Source organism: Chionomys nivalis, chromosome 4 (assembly GCF_950005125.1).
Source record: "Chionomys nivalis chromosome 4, mChiNiv1.1, whole genome shotgun sequence".
Classification (NCBI taxonomy): domain Eukaryota; kingdom Metazoa; phylum Chordata; class Mammalia; order Rodentia; family Cricetidae; genus Chionomys; species Chionomys nivalis.
In genome coordinates, this window is record NC_080089.1 from 54,120,385 (window position 1) to 54,146,835 (window position 26,451).

At 40.4% G+C, this 26,451-nt stretch overlaps 1 protein-coding gene across 3 annotated transcripts in view; it reads right to left on the reverse strand.

Annotated features, from left to right (window-relative positions):
- Positions 1-13,011, reverse strand: part of Nrg4 (neuregulin 4) — a 67,391-nt gene extending 54,380 nt beyond the window's left edge. For 2 of the 3 annotated variants that reach the window (XM_057767209.1, XM_057767206.1), the window contains exons 1-4: positions 12,916-13,011; positions 12,659-12,764; positions 12,010-12,075; positions 10,225-10,318 (exon numbers count right to left, since the gene is read on the reverse strand). In XM_057767209.1, coding sequence (XP_057623192.1) covers positions 10,225-10,318; positions 12,010-12,019 — 104 coding nt within the window. In that variant the 5' untranslated portion in view covers positions 12,020-12,075; positions 12,659-12,764; positions 12,916-13,011. The remainder of the gene's footprint in view (positions 1-10,224; positions 10,319-12,009; positions 12,076-12,658; positions 12,765-12,915) is intronic. The other variant, XM_057767208.1, reaches the window with a different exon arrangement.
- Positions 13,012-26,451: the final 13,440 nt, after the last annotated feature.

The window sequence follows — 26,451 nt, forward strand, 5'->3', positions numbered from 1 at the left end:
ACAGGCTCTCACTATGTAGCACTGGCTGTCCTGGAACTTACTCTGTAGACCAGACTGGCCTCGAACTCACAGAGATCCATCTGCCTCTTCCTCCCAACTTCTGGGATTAAAGGTGTGTACCACTATGTACAGCTAAGCTTTGTTTTTTAATGTACCACGTATGCTTGACTACATCAGTCAGGGAGATTAAGTTAATTAGTTCATTTAGAGAGCTAGTTGATAGTCATACAAATTTCCCTAGATGCAGCAAAAAAATAAATTCATTCACAAAATTGGAAAATGTGCCAAATTACTTCCCAGCAAATTATTGCTAAAGTGGCTAATTATTTATTTAGATCATTTATCTACATAATCAGCATGTTTATTATTATTTTATCTGCTTATAGTCTTGTAGGAATCCAATGAAATGGTTATATCAGAATATGAAAATAAACAGGGTCTAATTCAAAACTCAAAAAATTTCCAATGAAATGCATTATGGGTACCGCATAATGAGGATCCATAAATACCAGTATTGCACACTTCCATCTGATCACCAGGATCGCTGCTATATTTGGAGTTTCATTTCACACATATTGGTCGAGATGATTTGTAAAAAGGATGAGGTAGGTGTAAAACAGAGGACACTATCTGTCAGTAGTCCTAGGGCTCCCTCCCCTGCCACTAAAGCACTTTCTCAATTTCATACTCTATCAGACTAAAAAAAGTCTGAGAAGTTCTGAGGAGTTGATTCGTTAATGGGAGAAGGAAACTGTGAGCTAAATAAGACTGAACGCAGTTCAGTAACATTCTTGTTCAAAAATCTCAAATAAACTTTATGAGGCAAGTTTATCCACTAGCTTCCCTAGTAGAAAGCAAGATGATTTAAAATTTTTGGTACCAATTCAACTTCATGGAAAATTTAAAACCATACTATGTCACATGACATTTGTGATAGTTATTCGTATTGTCAACTTGACTAGATTTATAGTCACCATGGAAACATGCCCCCATGTATATCTATGAGAGTGTTTCCAGAAAGGTTTGACTGAAGAGGAAAGCCCTACTTTTGAATGTGGGCTGTGGTCACAGACTGAATAAAAAGAATAAATTGAACATCAACATTAATTTCTGTTTCCCAGTGGAGCATGCAGTGTGGTCAGCTGCATCAAGATCCTACAAACTAGAAGCCAGGATGAACCCTCCCTCCTGTCACAGTTCCCAGGATCACTTGGGAAGAGGGACGCTCATCTGAGGAAATGCCTCCATCAAGTTAGTTTGTGTGGATGCCATGGAGGTGCCTTCTCACCTGCTAACTGATGTAGAATGGCCCCACCCACTGGGATCAGTACTGTCTGATAGAAAGGCCTGGATTACACAAGAAAGGTCAGGCCAGAGGAAGTGATCACTTTGTTCCCCCAGGGTCTCTGTTTCAGTTCCTGCCTTGAGCTCCTATCCTGGCTTCCCTGTTTGATGGACTGTGATGGACCAGTGTGAATCAAATAAACCCTTTCTTCCTCAAGTTGCTCTAGGTAACAGTGTTCATCGCAGCAACAGCAAACCAGTGCCCTCCTCCCACCCCCCCCCAACCCCAAGTTGCTTCTTGTTGCCTTGAAAGCAAACTCAAATGCTAGTAGGTCAATGCAGCAAACTCAAATGCTAGTAGGTCAATGCAGCAAACTCAAATGCTAGTAGGTCAATGCAGCAAACTCAAATGCTAGTAGGTCAATGCAGCAAGTTTTTCTCCATCCACCATACAGTCTAATGCCCAGTGCCAACCCAGTGAGCTTCTCAACCTCCTGGTTCTGCTTCCTGGAAAATAAGGCTCTTGGGTCACTGGGAAGGACTAGCGAGGGTTGCAGTGTTCCGGAGATGGCTTTAAAAGCTAAAATTGCCAGTTGCTGGCATCTCTTTTGTTGATATCCATGGTGAGGATCTGTCATATGGACCCAATCGAACTGCAAGCAAGACTAAGAAATGGAGAGGGGAAGACAAGTCTATACTGGACACTAAGAGCCTCTGCTACAGTATATAGAATAGAAAATGGTAAACTCTACCTTAAGAGAATCCTACATGTATATATTCCACATATCCTTCATAAAGGATAGAAATTTTGGGTGAGTTTCAGAACACACTATTAATTTTGACCCTATATGATGAGAACTCAACAACTATCAGAAACTTTACAAACAATAAAAGACTTCAACAAAGCAGCAGGGTGTTCATTCCAAAGACAATCTTACTCAGTAACTGTTCTACACCTATTCTATGTGGAATGAAAAAATAAAACAAAACATATAAAAACATATTCTTCCATTTAATTTATATCCTACCTGAGGGAGCTAGAAGGTAAAGAACGAACGAATCAACATTAAGTAGTAAATCAGTAGATGGTGAGGGTGTGGGGAAATAGAGTGGGAGTGTGAAAGTGGGTATCAGCTTCCACGGAGAGGGTGATAAAAATATGAAGGAAGTAAGGGGTTGTCCTTGAAGAAATCATAGAGAAAACACAGAAGGAAGCAATGGAGAACACCTGAACTCAGATCCTCCCAGTGCAGGGAACAGTAGGGAGGCTACTGTGACTCAAGAGATGGGTGGTGTGGGAGGTCCTTCTGTCAATGTGTTGCTTTTATTGGCTAAGGAATAAAGAAACTGCTTTGGACCTATAGCAGGGCAGAAGTTAGGTAGGCGGAGAAAACTAAGCTGAATGCTGAGAGGAAGAAGGGCGGAGGCAGATGCTGGGAACTTTAGCCGGTAAGCCACAGTCATGTGGCAGTATACAGATTAATAGAAATGGGTTAAATTAATATAGGAGTTAGCCAATAAGAATCTAGAGCTAATCAGCCAAGCAGTGATTTAATTAATACAGTTTCTGTGTGATTATTTCAGGGCTGAGTAGCTGGGAATGAAACAAGTGGTCTACTCCAACAGATGGGTGAGGACAGAGCAGGAGGCTGAGTCCTTAGGGTTTTAGAGGCCACTGACTTTTATTAGCATGAGAAGGATCCAGCAGGTCCTAAGCATAGAAATAACTTACTTTTTAAATTCACAGAGAAAACTGATTTTAATAATAAAACATGAACTGTAGGGGAAAAACTCCCTTCAGGAATGTTCAAAAACATTTATATCATGCTGAGGACATTCCTGAAGTACATGACAGAGTCTTTGAACAGGAAATACATTTCTCATTTATAAGCAAATAAATGTTCTTTAAACTTAATGCAACTAAAATGAAACCCAAGAAACATGTTCTTTTCCTTCTGAACGGATAAATGGATTCTAAAGTTCATACGGAAAAATAAAAAAGCAAGGACATCTATGGGCAGGGGACAAAGACTAGACTCATTGTATGTTAAACTCACTAGAAACCATCAGCAGCTAAGGGAGGTCGTTACTGGCACAGCAATAGGGAGTAGATGCAGGCCCCTGTGCTCGTGGGGCCGGTGGGAACTGTGACAGTCAGAGCCATGATGCTGGGAGAACAGAGTGTGCTTTCAACCCGTCTCCTTTGAAATGCATGTTCAGACTCACTCCTCACTGTGTGCTATTGAAGATGCACCCGTGCTTTATACCCAGGAGCAAGCTAGCACAGGCCCAGTGAGGGCTCCAAAAGCCGGGTCTTTGCTCTTGGATCTAGTAACCTCTAGAACTGGGAGGAATACATTTCTATTGTTTATCCAGTCTCACATATCTTGTGAGCAGCACAAACATACTAAGCAAATATTTTACAGAATGTAAACTTAGATCTGTATCCACATAATATACAAAGTCCAAATATTTAAAGAGAAGAAAATTGTCTAAAACAAACATGGGCAAATTCCTTATAAATGTAGGCCAAGAAGGACGTTCCTTACTATGACTGAAATGCTAAGGGCTTTAAGAAGTAACAGAATTTGACTTCAAGAAAACAAAACAACCACATGGAAAAATATATAGGTTAGGTTAAAAAGAAAGAATAAACTATGATTTTCTACAACTGATATAATATTTAAAAAAATCCAAACTTATAATGGAAGTTCTAAGAGGAAATGAATAAAAACCCTAATTATTAAAATAAACAAATACTGATAAAATATTTTAATTATACTTAAACAGTGATATAGTCAACTCGACAAAGGATTAGGAGAATATGATTTAAAAGGATTCTGAGATGCTATGTTTTATTTATCAGTCTGGTAAAACTCCAGAAGTTTGTGCTCTCTTTTTCAAGGGTATACCTGGAGAAAAGGGTACACAAAGACCTTATTAGTGGGAGTTCAACTGGCTATCATATCCAAAGTCCTCCGGAGAGCAAGGTGGTAACACATTAAAATCACAGATGTGTTTTTATCTCCAGCCTCCTCACTCACAGAAATGTGTTTTACACAACGGGTAGATATAAGCTCTGGTTTAATAGGTACCCAGTGAGTTTCCAAAGGTAAGTGTAGAGATGGGTAGTGGTGGAGATTGCACAATGTTGGGAATATTTAATATACTGATGTGTTCATTTGAAAGTGGTTAAAATAATAAATTTTTTGTTATGCATATTTTGGTACAAAAAAGCTTGAAAAAATCATTAACATAATCCTAGTACTCAGGAGGCAGAGAAAGGCAGATCTGAGTCTGAGACCAACCTGTTCTACAGAGTGAGTTTCAGGACAGCCAGGGCTACACATTAAAAACCCTGTCATTTATACATGGATCTAATCTACATGGGAAGTAGAAAAAGATAAGATTTCCTGAGTAAATTGGGAGCATGGGCACCATAGGAGAGGGTAGAAGCTGAGGGGAGAGGTAAGGAGGGGAGCAGAGAAAAATGTATAGCTCAATAAAATCAATAATTTTTTTTAAAAGACAAAAGAACCCGTCTTGAAAAACAAAATGAAAATAATACTTAAAAATAAAAGTTTTAAAGCCAGGCGGTGGTGGCGCACGCCTTTAATCCCAGCACTCGGGAGGCAGAGACAGGCGGATCTCTGTGAGTTCGAGGCCAGCCTGGTCTACAAGAGCTAGTTCCAGGACAGGAACCAAAAGCTACGGAGAAACCCTGTCTCAAAAAATCCAAAAAAAAAAAAAAAAAAAAAAAAGTTTTAAATGCCATTTAAATACCAACCAAAAACTATTAAAATGCCCATTTTAAAAACAGAAGTCTTCAATTTTAAGATGCCAATTTTCCTCATATATGATCTAAAGATTCAATTTCATTTAAAGTCTTATGGGTCTTTGTTCTTATTTTGCAAGTTGGAAAGATGTTTATCTCTGACACAGTGGTAAACCAGATGAGGTAGTCCACATTGAGCTGAGGCCTAGCTGCAAAGAATCCCGATCACCAAGTGGTCAACCTAGTATTACTGTTGCCTCCAACTCCCTGACCAAAGCATGTGCAGATCCTCTCTGAAGAACTGCAACACCAAAGGCCTTGAATGACCTCTATAGTTTCCACATATAATGTCTGACACAGAATAAATAAGTGACCAGGCAGGGTGGCGCAGGCCTTTAATCCCAGCACTTGGGAGGCAGAAACTGGTAGATCTCTGTGAGTTCAAGGCCAGCCTGGTTTACATAGTGAACCCCTATCTAAAATACATAAATAAAATGGCTGTACAAGTACTCAAGTGACCTCATCAAAACTGAGCACCTCTCTATATAACAACAACAACAACAACAGGCTGGTCTTAACACCCTTAGGGACTTTTAAGATATATTGATTAGCCAAAACGTTCTTGAGAAAGAAAACTGGAGGACTCTACGTAGAATATTAAAAAATATTGTGACGGGCTGGCAGGATTATTTGGTGGGCAAGGGTGGTTTTCATCAAGCAAGGTAGCCTAAGTTTGATTCCTGGATCTCACAGGGTGGAGAGAGCCAAGTCTGTTCTCTGACCTCCATACAGGTCGTAGCATGCACACCTCCCAACATATAAATATATGATAAATATTAAACTGTGATAAAAATGTAAATGCAGACTATGGACCAAATGGAGTAGAAATACAGAGCCCCAAAATAAGCCCTCACACACATGGGCAAGTCACCAAGCCCATGCCATGAGGAAAAGAGAGCTTTTTACCACGTGAGGTTAGAAAAACTGCATGGGCACATAAAAACAACAAATAGCAAAAACAAAAAACAACAAACTCATACCAAATACAACATTAATGTAAAATAGATCAAAGACCTAAACAGAAGAAAGCATGGGGAAACTTCAGGGGTCTGGCAATGAATCCTTAGATATGACAACCAGAGAAAAAATACTTGTGACTTAATAAAGAATTAAAACATTTCACATGTCAGCCCTCATGCTAGTGTGACACTGAGGTGGCAGGGGCAAGGGAAGGAGACCCCACACCTGTCTAGACAGGATGCAGGAGGCTTCACAGAGAGTAGGCAAGTCATATGCCTCACGGACAGAGGACAGCATCTCTGGCGGGGAAGCAGCATGGTTCAGTGCACGATATATTGTCAGGAATCATTGTCCTAAAGATGATAGCAGGGACCATTGTCCTAAGGATGTTTGCAGAGAGCTCCACATCCCAACTATCCTGAGAAACTGTTTGTTAAGGGAACCACAAAAGAATGTTTCCGCGTAACAAAAACACCAGGTGTGCTAACTGGTGACCTTTGCTACCCCCAACCCCCACCCCAAGCCAAGTTCCTCATTCAAGGGCTATATAAGCTGTAACCATTACCCTAATAAACGGAAACCTTGACAATTGAATTTTGCTTGGTCTCCTTTTCTCTCGCCCATGATTCTTACAGGTAAAGCCTCTTCAGAACCTGAATAACTGGACCTGCTGGACGGGTCAATATATCTAAATTTAATACACGTAACTCAAGGTCCTAGAGCTAAAGGCAAGTACGGAGCTGGCCCTGGCAGCAGCACATGCCTGGAATCCCCGCCAGCATGGGTTATGTAAGAGTTCCAGGCCAGCCTGGGTTAGTTACATAAGAGTTTCAGTCCAGCCTGGGCCAGTGTGAGATCTTGCCACAAAACAAAATGAACCAAAACACACTGAAAAGGTCAGAAGGAATCTTTAAAGTACAGTAGAAATCATAAGGGAAGACGTTTAAAAACAGATTTAAAAATTCAATACTATAACCAGAGAAACAAAATTTGATTAACTCTCATTAAAAGAAAAACATTTTAGACATAAAAACATTTGGATATTTTTCAGCTTATTTTGCATAATTTACAGACACACCTAATAAAAAGTTGAAGGGAAAATTCTACTAGTCAAATAGTCAACAAGGGACAACTGGCTCAACCACCCTAATGTCAATGAAATAGATGTGGGCGGCAGAGAGCAGTACTGGGGACAAAGAAGACCACGATCACACAATGGCGAGAGGAGTCTCACCAGGAAGCAATCCATTATATATTTACATGGACTTAATAACATTACTTCAAAATATTTTAAGCAAAAATTAACAGAAACCCACTGAAAATTCAAAATCGCAGAATTTTAGCTATTGACAAACCACACAGATAAGAAACACAGAAGACTGGGAAAGGAAGAAGCTTGGACTAATAGACACGTACAACCTGTACCTGTCACTCAGAACCCACATCCCCCCTAGCACAGGTTGACCACTTTAAATTCTGTCCGCGAACCAGAATTCAAAGCTAATTTTAATACACACCAAAGATTTTTTTTTTTTTTTTTTTTTTGGTTTTTCGAGACAGGGTTTCTCTGTGGTTTTGGAGCCTGTCCTGGAACTAGCTCTTGTAGACCAGGCTGGTCTCGAACTCACAGAGATCCGCCTGCCTCTGCCTCCCAAGTGCTGGGATTAAAGGCGTGCGCCACCACCGCCCGGCGGATTTTTTTTCTTTTTTTAAGACAGAGTCTCACATTGTCTCCCAGGCTGGCCATGAAGCCGCAACACTTCTGTCTCCAGCCCCTGAGTACTGAGAATGCGTGAGCACCACACCCAAGAAAACACGGAGGAATTCACATCAGTCACTCAATTGAAATGCTAGCTTAAATCATTTACTTAAAGACTAACTTATATAGATAAATAACTTATAGATAAATTATATAAATTATATAAAGAAAACTAGAGTATGTTCTGAGAAAGCTCAGTGAGAAAGAAGTATAGACAAGAGGGAAATGCCACTTACTGTTTGCAGGGAGAGATTGTAGCAGATGGATAAAGAATATTCAGACATTGCCATTGTGGTGTTTTCTTTCCTTCTTCCTTTTTTCTAATTCACTTAGCTATTTCACTAAGAATACTGATCACTGATTCAGATATAAAATTATTTCTAAGACTTCAGCATGGATAATGGATCATTCAGTCAACACAAGACACAAGACATGCCTACAGGTGGTGAGACAGAATGGGGCTATTTATATTCCAACAAGAGTGATGAGTAGATAAATGACCCAAATATAAGGTAATAACTTTCCCATGTTTCTGTAGAAGTCCACAGGGGAAAGAAGTTAGCGTGGATTTGTGATGGGCTTAAAGATTAGGGAGAAAGTAGCCTTGAAATATGGGTAGGTTTTGAATGTGGCTACATAACAAGAGGCAGAACAGTTGGGAATTCAAGGTAAATAACATAAAGTGTATTTAGCACAAACAGTGCTTCGAGACCAAGCACTGATCAAACATGAAGCGAAGGCCACAAAGGTAGGTTTGGTACCAAATTAAAAAAGGCTCTAAAAGCTATAGGCAAAACAGTGAAGCTTTGGTCCATAGGTAGTAGACGTGTAGGCACATGGTCTGTTGTTCAAGTTTCTTGATGTATCCGGTACAGTGATGTGAATGCGGCTCCAGAAGTTAAGTCTGCAGACTGTGTCTGTTGGACAAGCCTGGGGTCATGGAGGTTTGAGCTAGGAGATCAATAGTGAAAACAGAAAGGAGTGGGGAGATTAAAGACATAGGGCGAAGAAGAAATCCTGCCTACAACCGGCTGAACCAGCAATACCAGTCAGAAGTGAGTCTGTGTTTCTTGATGGCAAGATGACTGGGAATACAGGAAATATATGAAGGGGATGGAAAATGAATTTATCATCCTTAGATGTTGCTATTGCAGTCTGTAGTGAGAACTATATTAGAAAGGTAGTCCTAAGGTCCTTGGAAAGCAATTATTTTTTATTATAAAATACATGATTTAAAATATAATATCATTCAACTCCCCTGAACCTTCAGACGCCCTATTCCTTTACTCTCAGCCTTCCTTGTCCTTCCATCTCCTGCAGCTCAATCCCCCTTCCTCCAGGGTGTTGAACAACTCTTGGTCACATGGTTCATCCTCTGCCTCATGGGACCAGCCCCGCTAAGCTCTTACAGAGACACAATGTGCTGACCAGTCTCCAGAGCCTTCAGTCTCCACCCACCACGGACTTAGAGTATGGTGTCAGCTACTTAGGAATTGCTGCTCAAAAGTAGAAATCAAGAAGAAACTCAAAAGATTCTTAAATTTAGTATTTTACCAGGAAAACTGCCCGTTCTCCTTCATTGAGGATAACTTTTTGGAAATGTACTAAAAACACATTTATTGAAGTAAAAAAGCTGCAGGCAACGGAGCTTCCTTCCCATTTTAATGAATCTCCGAGTCCTGGTATTCTTAATACTGTCTTGTTGTTTTGAGACAGGGTCTCACTGTGGTAGCCCAGGGTAGCCTGGAACTCATAGAGATCTGCCTGACTCAACCTCCCTAGTTCTGCTATTAAAGGAATGTTCCACCATGTCTAGCTTTAGTGCCATCTTTTAACTCAATACAGACAGCTCAGTGGTTCAAATGTTTTGATCACAATGTGATTAAGTCACACATTAGGGGATTATAACAGAGAAAAAAATACAGATGTAAAAAAAGTCACAATGGAAAAGAATTAGAATTTGGAGGATGAACTACAATGTCTTTCCAATCTCTTGAAACAGTAGTTACTGTCTATTAGAGAGAAGGTTAAAGATCAGTTAGTTATTTTGTATTTACGTATTCTATATTAAAGCAAAACGTCTTGTTTGGGCTTTTCATACTAGCGATTTCTCGTGATGTTTTGTTAGCAATGTTGAACGGACCACTTTCCCGAAACTGCTACAGTTCAGAAGGTTCTCGCAGTGTTCTTTATAATCTCTCTAGGCTGATAACCACGAACACCACACTGAGACTTTGTTTTTCTTCCAGCATCGAATTGTCCTACATAAAGAGAACAGAGCATCCCCACTCCCCTTCACCTTGCCCTTTTTACCTTTAAAGGCCCTTCACAAGGCCTCAGACAATGAGAACTGCAGTCACCCTCTCCCCCAGTCCCTTTCACTCACCTACAGAATGGGCTGGGAATAGTAGGAATCACATAACATATCCCCCCATTCAGGCAAAATGACCTGAGACTGGGGCCACAGGGCTCCTCGTGATCTACAACACACATGCATATGAAATAGAGAGCGGGTTAACCTTTTCTGATGCCACCAGGAACTGGACCGTCTAACCTAAGAACGAATCAGCATTTACAAGAGAATGAAGTTTTCTTTTTCTCAGGTGAAAAAAATCTTACTCATTATTTCCTAGGCCAGGGTGTCTATCCCTTTGAAAGAGAAATCATTCTGTTCTAAGGATCTGGCTGCTGATAATAATAAATATAACAGATCAAAAATCTTCAGTTAGGTTACAGCACAGTGATGTGGGGCTTGCTACAAAATGGGTGCAGTCTGGAGAGCCCATGTGATACAGACACATCCTGAACAAAGCTGTATTTAGATTCTTACTCTACTTTTTATGTCTCAAATATATTGTAAAAATTCTGAAATTGTAGTGGAAAAAATTTAGATAGTTGAAACAGATTCTGAATTTCTAAAAAAAAAACTTTACATATCAATGTCAAAACTCAAAGGAAAATATAATCGAATAAGGTTTGATTTTCAAAGGTATTTCAGTTAGAGCTTGAACTACGGTCTTAAGGAAAACTGAAAACTTCAACTGTTGCTTAGACACAGCCTAAATGTTCAGAATACCGAGGAAAAGAACCATGTCTTCTCTCCTGACTTCCTCTTTCCCTACTTTTTCTCTAGCTTTTCTTTCTCTTTCACCTTTGACCTTTCTGTAATCAGTCTTCATCAACTACTATTTACGATGAGAAACTTGAGAACTTCTCCCTAAAGAGACCATCATATCGCTTTAAGATTGCGTGTTGCTAGTTCCTGACTGTTTCTGTCCAAAACACAACCTAGATTCATCTAACGTGCAAGAGAAAATAGTATTACTTCCATTTGGCATTCAATGTGGAATTAAAATATAATACGCCACTAAAAAGCCTTGCTAGTATATTGGCCTCTACACTACTGACGCCTGTTAGGATAAAGTTGTTAGGAGCTCCAAATCCCAGTCTGAATTTGAAAAGTTTAAATTTTCCTTTTACTTTGAAATGAGAAAAAATATGTTCAGCTTCTCATGGCAACTATGAAAGTATATTTAAAAAAGTATAAAAAGTAAAGAGGGAAAAACCTCAGATCTACAAAGGATTTAAGTGTTTAAAAAGAAAGTAAACTGGCCTAAACTAGTTTTTTTTGACTCCCTTTTCTTATACAATGCCATGTTTCTTAATAATCTAACTTGTGACATTATGTAACATTTTAGGAGTGACTTGGCTAAAATGTAATGCTAATTATCATCCCACCAGAACCAGGAACGGCAACATTTTAAGATTAAGGATGGAATGACACAGCCACCCTGGAATCGATGTCTTTGACTTTAACTGCATTACAAGTTACCTCGGTAATACCTGCTGTTTTATCAGTAAAGGAAACTTGTCTGACTTGAATTACTACCTTTGAATATATTTTTATCCTGATTTCATTCAGTTAGTATTTGAGAAGTTGATACAAGAGAGAAAGCTAGAATCTGTCACTTTGTAAAAACAACAACAAAAACCAAACAAACAATAAAACATGTAAGTAAAAAGTAACATAGTTGTATGTTATATAGGACTTTAAAACTATAATGTTTCTGGAAGACTTTACATGGGAGACAATATAACTTTATATCAATATACATTTGCTGTTTTATTGCTAAGCAAAACTCACAAAAAGTATGAACTTACAAGAAATTACCTGTTGGCATCTTAATTTTTAAATAGCTTCATTCTTGGTGAAAGGATTAGGGTTGAAAGACAGCACCTAAAATAATTTAAAATTTATATTTTAGGGGAAATTATCCTGTTTTGAGGGCATTATAAAGTGTCAAATGTTCAATTAGCAAAACTAAAATGTTGAAAAAACGTGCATGACAGAATTTGAGTGTCTTAGCTACACACATTCCGCTGAAACACGAACTGAGCAAACAAAGGCCAGCACTAAGGTTAGCTTTGGAGAAAGGCTTCAGTGTTGCCGAACGTGCATGAAGATGTCAGCAGCATGGTCGATTGAGTCATCTCAGGACATCTGTGCTTTTCCATGAGGCTTCTCAGAAAGCTAACTTCCCAGAAGAACCCATAACCTCCCACTTTTCCAACTTGTTGAAAATGGTCCTCCTTGGAGAAAAATCTCAAGAGCACTTCGGTTACAATGGTAAAACTTTTATAAGTGGTCTTCATGTCTAGAAGAGGTCTCACACCCTGCCTGTCAATCCACTGACACATGCCTTGCTTTAAACAGCGCCTGCCATTTGGCAAGGCAAGGTAAATAAGGAGACTTGTGTGTGACCTTTGCTACTCTAACAGAAACAAAGGCATCGGAAAAGAGCTGAAGCTGTCGTACTTACATCGTGACTGCAGGTTCCTGACTTAGTACAGATACAGCAGTGAACGCTTAATCCACTGCTTCAGACAAGAACAGGTGCAATATCAAAGTCTTCGCCTGACCAATCTCTTTTACAGTCAGATAGGGGTGAGGGAGGGAGAGGGAGGGAGAGGGAAGAAGGGAGGAAGAGAGAAACAATCAAGAACCAACACATAGTAGAGTAAAAGTATATCAACTGATTCCTTCTTTTTTTTCTCCCCCACAACGAACAGGGCTTACCTCAGCAAAAATTTATATTCCCATACAAAAGTAAATTTTGCTAGACATGCAGCGTTTCACAAGTTTTTGAATACTGAGCACTTCGGCAGCAGTGACTTGCACTTTACAACAAATCAAAAATCTGATTTATGTTCCTTCAGTGTGGGTGAGGTCAAGGCAGACCAAGGTGTGCACAGAGGTCAGGAGCAGGCAGCCGAGGGAACCACTCCCACATATTTCCAAACTGCAAGTGGGCAGGATTTCACTCATGAAGTTTGCTGCACTAGGTGGCACCCTAAAGCACGGTCCAAGTTTCAGAGTTATGAAATTGAGCCACTTTCTTTAGAGTCTTTACTCATCTCTGCATGCCCTGCTAACTTGTGAGTGTTTTGTAAGCTTGTGGAGAAATAGCATTTTGATGCGAAACTAATGGGCAGGCGAACTACAGGGCTTAAAAAATAATTCCCTTATAGCTATGTAATATTTATACATAGTGACTTGAACTTACAAAACTGAAGGCAACAATAGCTGTAACCGAGCTTACACCTATGTGCCAGCCAGAGATGGTGTAACTAGTGGGTCTGATAATATAAGCCACCTGAGAACCGAGACAAAGCCATTTGAGCACGCTGCCACAGTGTCCTTGAACCCTGGTGTGTCAAGTCCTGTTGTGTCTGGAGAACGCTGTCTCCTTGGAGTCATCCGTCACCTCTGGCTCTCACAGTCTTTGCACCTTCTTCTGTGTATGCGATCCCTGAGCCTCATATATACTAAGAAAAGTTCCAAAAACCATGTTTTAAAATATCAATCTATAGATCTGTCTAAATGAAATCCGGGTGTTTCCTTCACATAATTATCTAAGGTATACTAAGCATTTGGATGGTGATGTTTTCTAAGAATCACAATTCAGATAACATCATTACTTCATGGGTACAAAACACAGAGAAAAACATATTTGTTTTCTAATATATATATATATATAAAGCGTTTGACTATAGATTTATTTTCATTGCCACATATTATCTCCCACATTCAAAGGAAATTTTTATAGCTATAGTAATTACATACATATGTACACATATATATACATAAATCATTTTAACATACAGTATTTGAGACTAAAAATGAGATGATAAAAATATCCTTCACTATTTTATTAGGAAGCTATTATACTGTTAATAGTTTTCATATGTCAATATATTAATATAGGAATGAGCACTAAAGATCATGTGGGAAATCATGTGGCCTTATGCTATTCAAGATACATTTATTAAGAGAAATATCACCATTTGTACCATCATTTATACACTAAAAATTAGTAGCAAGGAGAGATATGTGATTTCTTATTTTATCATTTAAGACAGAGTCTTGCTGTATAGGCCAGACTTGCCTAAAATTTGTAGTCCTTTTGCCTTAAACTCCCAAATGCTGAGTTTGCAGATGTGAGCTAACTGGATGCATGTGATTCCATCTTAGAAAATAAGATTTCCAAGTTGGCATTTCACTGAATGGAAGCCTTGGTACTTAAGAACAATGTCTCCATTTACTGTGAACATGTGTGCTAAGTGGTGAGACTCTTTTAAACAAATGCCCTCTTTCTGCGGACACAGGAACGACAAGCATAAACGAGTAACTAAAACGGGGTGTGGCTGAGTCATTGTTGTGGTTTGGATCTTAAGCTTATGTGCTGGATGGTTGGTTCCTATGTGATGGCAGGGCTGGAAGGTGTCTGAGCCTTTAGGAGATGGGACCTAGTAGAGGGGGTTGGGCCGTTTGACTTGGCCCTTAGTGCATCTCACAGGTACATAGCGACCCTGGCCCATCCTGTTTCCTGGACACCGAGATGAAGGGCTTTGCTCCATGTTCTCTGAGGTGATGTTCTATCTCCCAAAGGCCCAAAAGTAACAGTGCCAACTAACTACGGACCAAGGCTGTGAGCCAAAAGAAGCCACCCCTTTATTTACTTTCTCAGTGCTTCCATAGTGACAGAAAGCTGAACAAAAACTCACATGTGAGATTTTTACTTAAAACGAGGATAATTCCATGTGGATCAATCTACAATTCTTGCCAATTCCTATGTATGCGTGCTATTTTATTATTTAAGACAGAGTCTTGTTGTGTAGCTCATGCTGTATAGCACTACAGAAGCACACATCAAACCCAATAATATGGGTTAACTAGTGAGGAGAAGTGAGAGACTCCAAAAGCAGTATTATTTTCAAGTAACCTTGGGAAAAAAAGGCATTTGTAAGCAGAAATGAATGAACATTACACACAATGTCCAAAAGCACAAAAAGCCAAGGTGGTCAACCAGTTGTTGGCAGGCCCAAGGCCAGGATGTGTTCGGATACATATGGGGAAGGTGTACAGTTTACACGAGTGTGAGGTGGTGGAGAAAGCAGTTTCAGGTGCAAGAAAGGTGGACCCCAGGCACAGACATCATCTGAAGAGCAGCAGGAAGTCCCTGAAGAGTCTTTGGCAATGGAGTTGCATGGTCATGTTGGCAAGTTAGGACGTTCATTTTAATGATAGTATAGAAAATACTTGGCATCAGAAAAATATTATTAATTTTAGTAATCAAGTATAGTGGAGAAGTAAAGTAAATAGAAATCAGGATAAAGAACAGCAATTAAAGGTATCCTTAAGAGGCACACCACAGATAGGAAAGCAGAGTAAGGATGAAAAGAATCAAGGGTGGTTTTCAAATGCTGCTGCAATTAAACACAGTAACTACCAGGTAGATGAACTGATGAGAAGCCTCCTCAGACCAACGTGAATCGCTAAATCACAACAGTGCCAATATCAAGTTCTGACAAGGATACAGAGAAACCAGGACCCACACTCATGGCTGTTGAAACTATAAAACAGTACATCTACTTCGGGAAACACTTTGGGAGTTCCTGAAGAAGTTAAACACAAGGACTGGGAATACAACTCAGTGACAGAGTGCTTGCAAGGCCAGCAAGTTGATTCCCAGGGCCACAGCGGAAAAAAGTTAAGTATACACTAAGCGTATAAATGCATATGAAAGAAATGAAAGCACAGGTCTACACGAAAACCTTTATGCAAGTTTTAAAAACAGCTCCATTCTTGCTTTCCTCAAAGTAGAAAGTATCCATATATCCATCGGCTGACAAGGATAAACAAGCTGTGGGGTGAGCACGCAATGGAATACTGTTCACATATGTTAAGACATGGATGAACTTAAACATGCTAAGTGAAAAGGTGAGTTACAGAAGAGCACACATATGATGTCACTGATGCGAAAGGCACAGAAAGGCAAATCTGTAGAGACAACAGCAGAGTAGTAGCTGCCTGGGCCAGAACCATAAGCTAGAGGTGAATGTGAGCAATCTTTTCAGAGACAAAACTGTTCCAGAACTGGGTTATGGAAATGGCTATACAACTCTGTAAATGTAAAAATGTCACAGAATGACTCGCGTGTAATTCTACTGTCCAAAACAAGAGAATATGGAAATACAATCCACGAGTAAGATAATGGTTCTTACCTGAAATACTGTAATGTTTTGAAGGAAAATGGCCCCCATAGACTTGTTGAGGGCATTATTGGAGATTTCTATTTTTGGGAGGAAGTGTGCCACAGGGGGAGGGTGGGGGGGCTTTGAGGTTTCAAAAGCTCAAGCCAGGCCTAGTGAATCACGGTCTCTTCCTGCTGCCCTAGAAATCCAGATGTAGAATCTCAGCTACCTCTCCAGAGCCATGTCTGTCTGCATGCTGCCATGCTTCCCACCATAACAATAATGGACTAAACCTCTGAAACTGTAGCCAGTTCCAATGAAATGTTTTCCTTTATTAGAGTTGCTGTGGTCATGGTGTCTCTTCACAGCAAAAGAAACCTTAAGACAGACATACTAAGTTTTTAAAAGACTTTTATTTATGTGTGTGGGGGGAAGCATGCCATGTGTGAAAAGGTGCCTGCAGAGTCTAGAGCAGTGGTTCTCAGCTTAATGCTGTGACCCTTTAATGCAGTTCTCCAAGTTATGGTGAACCCTAACCATAAATTGCTACTTTATAACTGTAATTTTGGTACTGCTATGAATTGTAAAGATCTGATATGCAACCCCCAAAGGGGTCACAACCCAGTTGAGAACCACAGGCCTAGAAGACAGCATCGGATCCCCTGGAGCTGTAGTCAGTTGTGAGCATCACACCATTTGCTGGGAACCAAACTTGGGTCCTCCGGAAGAGCATCAAGTGGTCTCAATGCCATCTCTCCTGCTCCCTAGGCATTAGTATGTCTTCAAGTGCCGTGAGGACATGCAGGAGTCTGAAAATGCAGGTCTCCCACTCAGAAAACCATTAAGACCAGAGAAGGTGGCCTCTGGACTTGGATCCCTTAATTATGCATGTGTGTGAAAGGCCAGGTATCGTCTACTGTACTGAACACTGGTGGTTGAAGCAGGGCCAAGGAAGCAGAAGAACAAGAGAAAAGCCATAGTCCCTCTCTCCAGCGGCGAGCTCTTCCTAGCAGATTTCCAGTGCTTACCTCTATAATTCAGATGTAAATCCTCATTTCTGTGTCTATCACTCTAGACAAGGTTCAGTCTCTTAACACTATCCCACACTTCTTTAAACCTTTCTTCATTTCAACATTTAATAAGTTACTTGTTTCTCCTCTTGGCAACATTTATAATTTCAAATGAGATAAGTGGTCCCTTGGTATTTGCCAGGGATTGAGTCCAGGACTTCTTTTTTTCTAGTTTTTCAAGACAGGGTTTCTCTGTGTAGCTTTGGATCCTGTCCTGGCACTAGCTCTGTAGACCAGGCTGGCCTTGAACTCACAGAGATCCGCCTGCCTCTGCCTCCCAATTGCTGGGATCAAAAGTGTGTGCCGCCACCACCTGGCTAGGGTCCAGGACTTCTTACAAAGACCACAACCCATGAGCACATTTCCTATGTGTCTCCTCTTTTGTATATTTTAATCTTTTCCAGATGACTCATAATACCTAACCTAACACAATGCCAATACTATGTAGGTAGTGGGAACAGGATCTTGCTCAAGAAATAAACCTCTACATGTTCAACACAAATGTCACTTCTCCTGAGTATTGTGGATCCACAGGTGATTGAGCCATTGGTTGTAGAGCCCAGCAAGCATGGAGCCCACTGGGTAAGGATGCCAACTACACCTCTACATCTTTATAAGCGGGGGTCAGTATACAGACTGACTTTTAAATATTTATTTCATACATAGGAATGTCTTACCTTCAGGTATGTGAATGCAACACATGTGTGCCTAGTACCTGTAGTAGCCAGAAGAGGGCACCAGATCACCCTGGAATCAGGTTGGTGATTGTGATCATCAAGAGATGGTTGTGAGTCACCATGCGGGTGCTGGGAATAGAACTGTGGTCCTCTGCAAAAGCAGAGCTCTTAACTTCTGAGCCATCTCCCCAGCCCCACAAACTAACTTCTTTTTATAACTAACAGTATGTCCTCCCTGTCCCATTTCCCCTTCTTTCTTAGCTGCGTCTTCACCCTTACATCATGATGATTTTAACATTTACATTCTGATCTACCATCTGAACAAACTATTTTATATTTTGCCTCTGACTTACTCTAAAAGTTAAGAAACAATAAAAAGTACTTGGATCATTAAGACTATCCAAAAAGTACTTGGATATCCAATTAGTATTCGTGGACAGATTCATGAAGTTTGCAAGAATAATACGGCTTTTTCTCATGCAGTAGGGTCTCTTTTGAAGATGGTTTAAAATCATTTTATGTTTTGTTTGCATCTTATTTGACTTTTTATAGATAGGAAGTTAAAGAGTAACATAATTTTAATATCACAAATATTAGCATTTCAGGCATTTCCCTTTCTTTCCCAAGACGTCTTCTCTTCCAGAGCTCTCCTGTACCCTGCATCTGACTGGCTGTCCTCTAGAACTGCTACCGAACAATCAAGCTGTCGTTTCAAAGCTTCTCTTCCCTGGATTGATCCCCATTTCCCAGAGGCCCTATCTCCCATTTTGTTTGCTCTCTCATTTGGCTGGAGCCATTACCTAACATCCTATCACAGGGAGCAGTACCCGCTTAGAGTTCCTACATGATGAATGACATCTCTCTTTTCTCTTTACACATGATAGCATTTATATATGGTTATATTAATGTACATTGAAAAACAACTCCCAATTTGGATACTGTACTGCTATCTTTAGTGTCCAGCAGTGTAGACCAGAGGATGGTGCCTGCTCAGTCATTAAAACCTTACAAGTTACTTTTCTCCTCTCCACTGAGTATGTGAGATCTTTTATTTCTGTGGAAGGTTCCAAAATTTTCTGAGAATGCTACCTAAACTTATCCTTGGAAAAGTTTTCAAATAGTGCTAGATAACCAGGTGGGGCATTCCTGGCTGAGTCCCACATCCATCCATTCCGGGCTTGGCTAACCTACTCCCCCCACACACACACACACCGTTCTCTGCAGCCTAGATCTGGGGCGTGCAGGCTCCTCGGCCTCACATCTATATTTGTTTACATGACCCATTTTTTGACAATGTGTTGAGGGTTTTCCAGCTGTACCTTGTTGTATTCTTGCCTTTAGTGGTATATCGATTAAGAGATCTTTAACTGCATATCTCTCCTATGGCTGTAATTAAGGGACGCAACAGCTTCTCTCATTTCTCACAATATACCAGTTAAAAACATCTTTAAGACTGGAGACACGGCTGCTCTTCCAGAGGACCAGAGTTCAAGACCCAGCATCCATACCAGACACTCATAACCACCTGAAACATGCTTATACCCACACATACATGTAATTAAAAAGAAAATCTTTTAAGAAGTATTTCTAGGTTCTGTTTGGTTCACTTAATTTCATAACTTCCAGGCCTGGGTCATCTGTAATCAAAGTTGCTTTTCCTGGCCTGTTTGAGAAGCCTGACTACTCACGTGCTTGAGCTGTTTGTTCTTGGTTGGCACTTCAGATAAGAGGTGTTGATTCTGCCGATATTGCGAAATTACATCTGCTTCCCAGCAGACCTCACGCCCAGCATTCTGTACTCCCTGTACCTGGGCAGAACTTTTGACTGGCAGCTTTGTTTTGGGGATGAGCTGGCCAGGAGCCCACTGACAGAGAGTCCAGCTCTCAGATGACACAGAGAGAGGAACCTTCTCTTACAGCAGATGTAAACCCATGACATACCCTAGACCAAGTGCTTCTGTATGATGCTTGATCACGAGCAGCATGTGCATGTGTATATTAGTGTGGGTGGGACCTGGGATGAGTTTGTTTCTTCAGACAAGGCCTCAACTAGTTGGAGCTGGTCTGGAACTGCGGAGCCTAAGCTGGCCCTAGACTTGCGGCAGCCTGCTTGAGCTCCCAAGTGCTATGATTGTGGGGATATGCTATGTGAGGGGGGAGCAGAAATACCTGACAGGTTAAAAATATTTAAGGATTATAAACATGTAAAATCATACAGAAATATGTCACACAAGCTGTTATGGTTTATATGTTTATATCCCCTTAAAAATTCATATTGAACCTTAATTTCCAATGACACCATGTTAAGAGGCTTCTACAAGGCAATTGATTCAAAAGGGATCCTCCCTCATGAATGGGACTAAGATCATAAAAGAGGATTTGGGCTGGAGAGATGGATCTTCTCACAGAGGATCAGAGTTCAGCTCCCAGCATCCACTGTAGGGAAGTAGGGAAACGTACAGCTGTCTATAACTCCAGTTCCAGTGCTTCCAACACCCTCTCCTGGTCTCTACAGACACCTGTGTGTGCATGTGGGTCTCTCTCTCTCTCTCTCTCACACCACACTTCTAAAATTTTTTTTTTTTTTTTAAGAAGCTTTATAGAGTATCCGGATTTGTCACCCTCTGTCCCTTCACGCCAGAACACTATGTTCTTCTCTGGAGGACTCGGAAACAAGGCTATAGCACAGCAGCTGAGAGCATCCTCACCATACTCTCTCACTTGCACCTTGACACTGGATTCCAAGTCTCCAGAGCTGTGGGAACACTGCCATGTGTTGCTTACTAACAGGCATCCCTTCTAAGAAACACATCTGTCACTGGTTTCATCCTTGTAAGATCATAGATGACACAGCCTACTGGTTATACAAAACACACTATACATCTGGTTATACAGCATACACACTCGATACATCTGGTTATAAAGCACACACACTATAATCTGACTATACAGCACACACTCTATACATCTGGTTATACAGCATACACACTATACATTGGTTATACAGCATACACACACTATACATCTGGTTATACAGCATACACACACTATACATCTGGTTATACAGCATACACACACTATACATCTGGTTATACAGCATACACACACTATACATCTGGTTATACAGCATACACACACTATACATCTGGTTATTCAGCATACACACACTATACATCTGGTTATTCATCATATACACACTATACATCTGGTTATACAGCATACACACCACACATCTGGTTATACTGCATATACTCTATACATCTGGCTATACAGCATACACACACTATAATCTGGTTATATAGCATACACTCTATACATCTGGTTATATAGCATACACACTATACAGTTGGCTATACAGCCTACACACCATACATCTGGTTATACAGCATACACTCTATACATCTGGTTATACAGCATACACTCTATACATCTGGTTATACAGCATACACACACCATACATCTGGTTATACAGCATACACTCTATACATCTGGTTTTAAAGCATACACTATACACATCTGGTTATACAGCATACACACTATACAGTTGGCTATACAGCATATACACTTACATCTGGTTATACAGCACACACACTATACATCTGGTTATACAGCACACACACCATACAGTTGGCTATACAGTATACCCACTATATATCTGACTATAGAGCATACACACTATACATCTGGTTATACAGTATACCCACTATACATCTGACTATAGAGAATAACCATTATATATTTGGCTATACAGCATACCCACTGTACATCTGACTATACAGTATACCCACTATACATCTGACTATACAGAATAACTATTATACATTTGGCTATACAGCATACCCACTATACATCTGACTATACACTATACCCACTGTACATTTGGCTATACAGCATAACTATTATACATTTGGCTATACAGCATCAACTATTGTACATTTAGAGATACAGCAAACCCATTACTCTGCATGTGGTGCAATAGTGACTAAAATGTCATTACCTAGAATGCAGCTATCTCCGCAGCACTTTCAATATATATTGCAATGTTATTTAAGACAGAACTAAGTTTATATGGTTTAAAAATCCTGAAATATCTACCATCCGACTGTTTACATAATTTTGCTAGCCCTTTATTTAGAGCCGACAACCACAGCGGAAGTCTCATTTTCATTGGATTTCTTTGATGGTGTGGCCAATCGATAAGCTAGAATTAACCAGACCAGCTCAATACAAAAGATTTAGTTTAATAATTGGAAAAAAGGGAAACTCACTTGACCAAGGGTCCAGTGAATACCAGGAGCGCACACCAGGAGCGCAGAGAGAACAAAGAGAGGGGGACAAGTGCACCTGGATGTTTTTATCTTTTTTTCTTGGCCTCAGGGGGACACACCCTAAACAAAATTTGTGATTGGCTGAAGTTCCCCATCATTTCTTCAGCAAAAGAGTTTCCTCCTTGAGCAGACTGCCCTCCTCATAGCTTGTTTTTCAAAGGAAAAAAGAGGAAAGGGGCCGTTTTCACAGCTGGCGTACATGCTGACTTCGACTGCACCCACCAGTGGCACTCAGTCCTATTAGTCACCCAGGTCTTGCCAGGTGGAACTGAATTCTCTGACTGGAGGATGCTAAGGCACCAGCTTTGGTGTCAATCTACCAACATCCTCCAGAAACAGTTAAAAACATTATCTGCTAGTAGGAAACTTTAACTCCCCATTCCTTTTATTACTGCTGTTTTAAGGTTGCTCATTTTTATGGTCCCCTAGTTAATTTTACTGCCATGTGAAGCTGAGACAAGATTGTAACCAATATACCTCATTAATCCATCAGAACCAGGAAGCCATTTCCCAATATTACCTTTTCTTTGATAGATACAGAATAGAAAGGTCTTATTGATTAGTAAAAAAACCCCTTTTTCTCTAATTTCAAAATACTAGGAAAGACCAAAAGAAAAATCATATAGCAAATGTTATGAATAGGGGAAATATAAAAAGTCACAACAAGATGACAACTACAGAAGATAAAGAAATACTTATTAATTCCTATTACGTGTGCGTGTGCATGTAGGTCAGAGCTCAGCCTCAGGTACTGTTCCTCAGGTGGCACCCACCCTAGATCCTTTGAGACAGGGTCTCTTATTAACATGGGTCTCGTTGATTATGCTAGGTTGGCTGCTAAGCAAGCCTCAGAGTCACCTGTCAGTGTGTGCCACGAAGCCTGGCTTTTTTGTTGTTTGAAATGTGAGTTCTGGGAGTAGAGCCACGACCCTGAGCTTCCATGGCAAGCACTCTTCTAATTCCTCAATTGTCTCAGTTCCAATTCCATTTCTGTGAAGAGACACCATGACCAAGGCAACCTTATAGTAGAAAGCGTCTAATTGGTGCTTGCTTACAGTTTCAGGGGCTGAGTCCATGACATCATGGTGGGGAGCTGAGAGGCGTGGTGCTTTGCATCCTAATCCACAAGTCACAGGCAGGGAACCCCTGGGCCTGCTGTGGGCCCATCCCTCAGTGACACTCCTCCTCCAACAAGGTCATGCCTAGTAATTTTTCCTAAACAGTTCCACCAACTGGGGACCAAGCATTCAAACATATAAGCCTAGGGGGCCATCCTCATTGAAACCACTAAACCAGCCCAAAATCTTTGCTTTCTATTAAATGTAAATATTCTTGGAGATTTTACTTTTATTAATATGTAAACTGACAGGAGTTTGAGAGCCTTTCAATATTTTATAACAGAATCCTGTATTGGTGAGCAAAAGCACCTGGCATGGTTCATCTATGTGCAGTGTATGTAAACTGCTTTGCATGACCACTTATGTGCTGCTACTCAACTTCTCACGTTTCTCTACGTGAGACTATGCATCTCTTTATTTATTATGTATACAGTACTCTCAGTATTCTGTCTGCATGTATGCCTGCAGGCCAGAAGAGGGCACCAGATCCCATTACAGATGACTGTGAGCCACCATGTGGTTGCTGGGAATTGAACTCAGGACCTTTGGAAGAACAGGCAGTGCTCTTAACCACTGAGCCATCTCTCCACCCCACCCCCATGTATCTCTTTAGAGTAGAAAGCATTTTATTTCCTTTGTAGATCCTTCACCATTTGGTACTAAGTAGAAATATAAAAGATCGGATAATTTAAATTATGTTGTCAGTTGAATATAACAGTGGGACATTAAATTTATGTACAAGGGTCTAAAAGTAGAGCCGAGAATATAATGTTATACATTACAGAACTTCATTGTATAATGGTCAATCAGCCTGATATAAGGCAGATAAATTCCACTGGTTGTGACATATGTTTCTATTTATGCATCATTAGATTTTATTACATTGAGGGACCTTGTATCCCTGTTCATGGGAGACAAAGGACAGTTTTTTTTTTTTAAATATCTGGAAACACACTTGGTTTTTGTAATAGGGCTCGAAGAACCTTACAGAATGAATTAGAAAGCATTTCTTTTGCTTCCACTGTAGAGAATTGGTATTGTTTCCCTCTTAGTGTTGACAGAAACCACGCTGAGTCATCTAGGGCTGGTTCTTTCTATTTTGGATAGTTATGCAATTTCCTTAACAGAGATATATTCGAATTGTTTCTTCCTCTGCGAGTCAGATTGGATCCTTCAAGACATTGGTCCATTCCACTATGGTTGTCAAATTTGTAACATATTCATTCATATTTGTTATTTTTATTGCCTATGCAATTTATAATGTCCCTCTTTTGGTGTTTTTGGAAACATGTTGGTGCATTCAAGTGCCCATGTGTGTGAAAGTAGGCACATACATGTATCACATGTAGGTACAGTCCACGACCCATCCTGTTTGCTTCTGGAACTCATCAGTTCAGCTTGGCTGACAACCGTCCCCAGGGACCAGCCTGTCTCTGCCTTCCTAATGTAAAAATCAAACGGCGCACTACCACACCCACCTGTTCACAGGGCGCAGCAGCTTCAGTTTGTGCAGCAAACACTTTCCTGACTGGGCTATTGACCCAGTCTCTCTTCCATTTTTCATATTGGCTATATACAGTGAAAGATTATTGTAATGACAGTTTGGAACGTTCCTCCACTTTCAAAAATGGAAGGATTGTTTAGCTAGAAAATCAATAAAGAGGGCCAGCAAGATGGTTCGGTGGATAAAGGTGCTCGTTGCGAAGCCTGATGACCTAATATCGATCTCAGGAACCCACATGGTGGGAAGGAAAGACTCATCTTCTACCAGATGTCTTCAGAGTCTACATATGCACTGTGGCACAGGCACCCCCATCCCCCGCCACAAATAAATGAAAAAAGAAAACCAACACAGAAACAATGAATGAACAAAAGATGAATTGTTCAAGTATGCTGGTTCCTCTAACACCAGCATTCAGGAGGTACAAACTGGAAGACTGCACACTGAGGCCAACCTGGGCTACACAGTAGCAAGATATCCCAAAAAATAAACAAAAGCCAAGAACTATAAAGAACAGAAAATTGTATTTGTTCAAAATTAAAACTGCTACTTTCTTTGTAGAACCATTAAGACAAAAAAAAAAAAGTCATGCCACAGGTTGGAAGAAGAGTGTTTCTTATATGCATATCCAAAGAAGCACTTATATCTAACATACATGTATTCCAAAACTGCAGAGGTAAGATGGCTCAGTTTTAAAATGAAGGAAATGTGAAATCTTTTTGCCAAGGAAGATATTGAACAACTGGTTAATAAGCACACGGAAAAGTGCTCAAAACCATAGTCATTAGATAACAGCGACTGTAAAGCCACAGTGAAGTCCACAGAGCTGTTAGAAAAAGGTCAGACGAGCACAAAGCCATGGATCAGTTGATGGGAGTGTCACGAATAGTAATGACTTTACAAAAGAGTGCTATAGCTTCTTACAACCACCACTATGGGTGACAGCCTTCAAGATGGAGCCTCATGGGCTCTACTTCCTAGCATTCACAGCCCAGACAATCTTTTCCCTCTGAATATGGCTTGGACTTAACTCACTTTTACAGCCCAGAATACGGCAGCATGATCAGAAGTACTTCCAAGACTGGATTTTAAAGAGAATGGCTTCCTTCCTGGGTATTTTGTCTGCTCTCAGCCTGTTTCACTCCTTAGGAAAGTCAGATGCCTTGTCAGGAGGTGATTGACAGCCAGGACTGGTAGGAGTAGAGTCTAAGGCAGGTGATCCCTGAGGTGAGCAAGCTCCCTGCTGACCCCTTGACTGGCTGAATCATCCCAAGATTCCTGACCTAACAAAACAGTGAGATGACACATTCTGTTGCTTTCAGCTTCTGGGTATCTGCTATGCAACACTAGAGAACTAATGAGCCTAGTAAACAGCCAATTATTG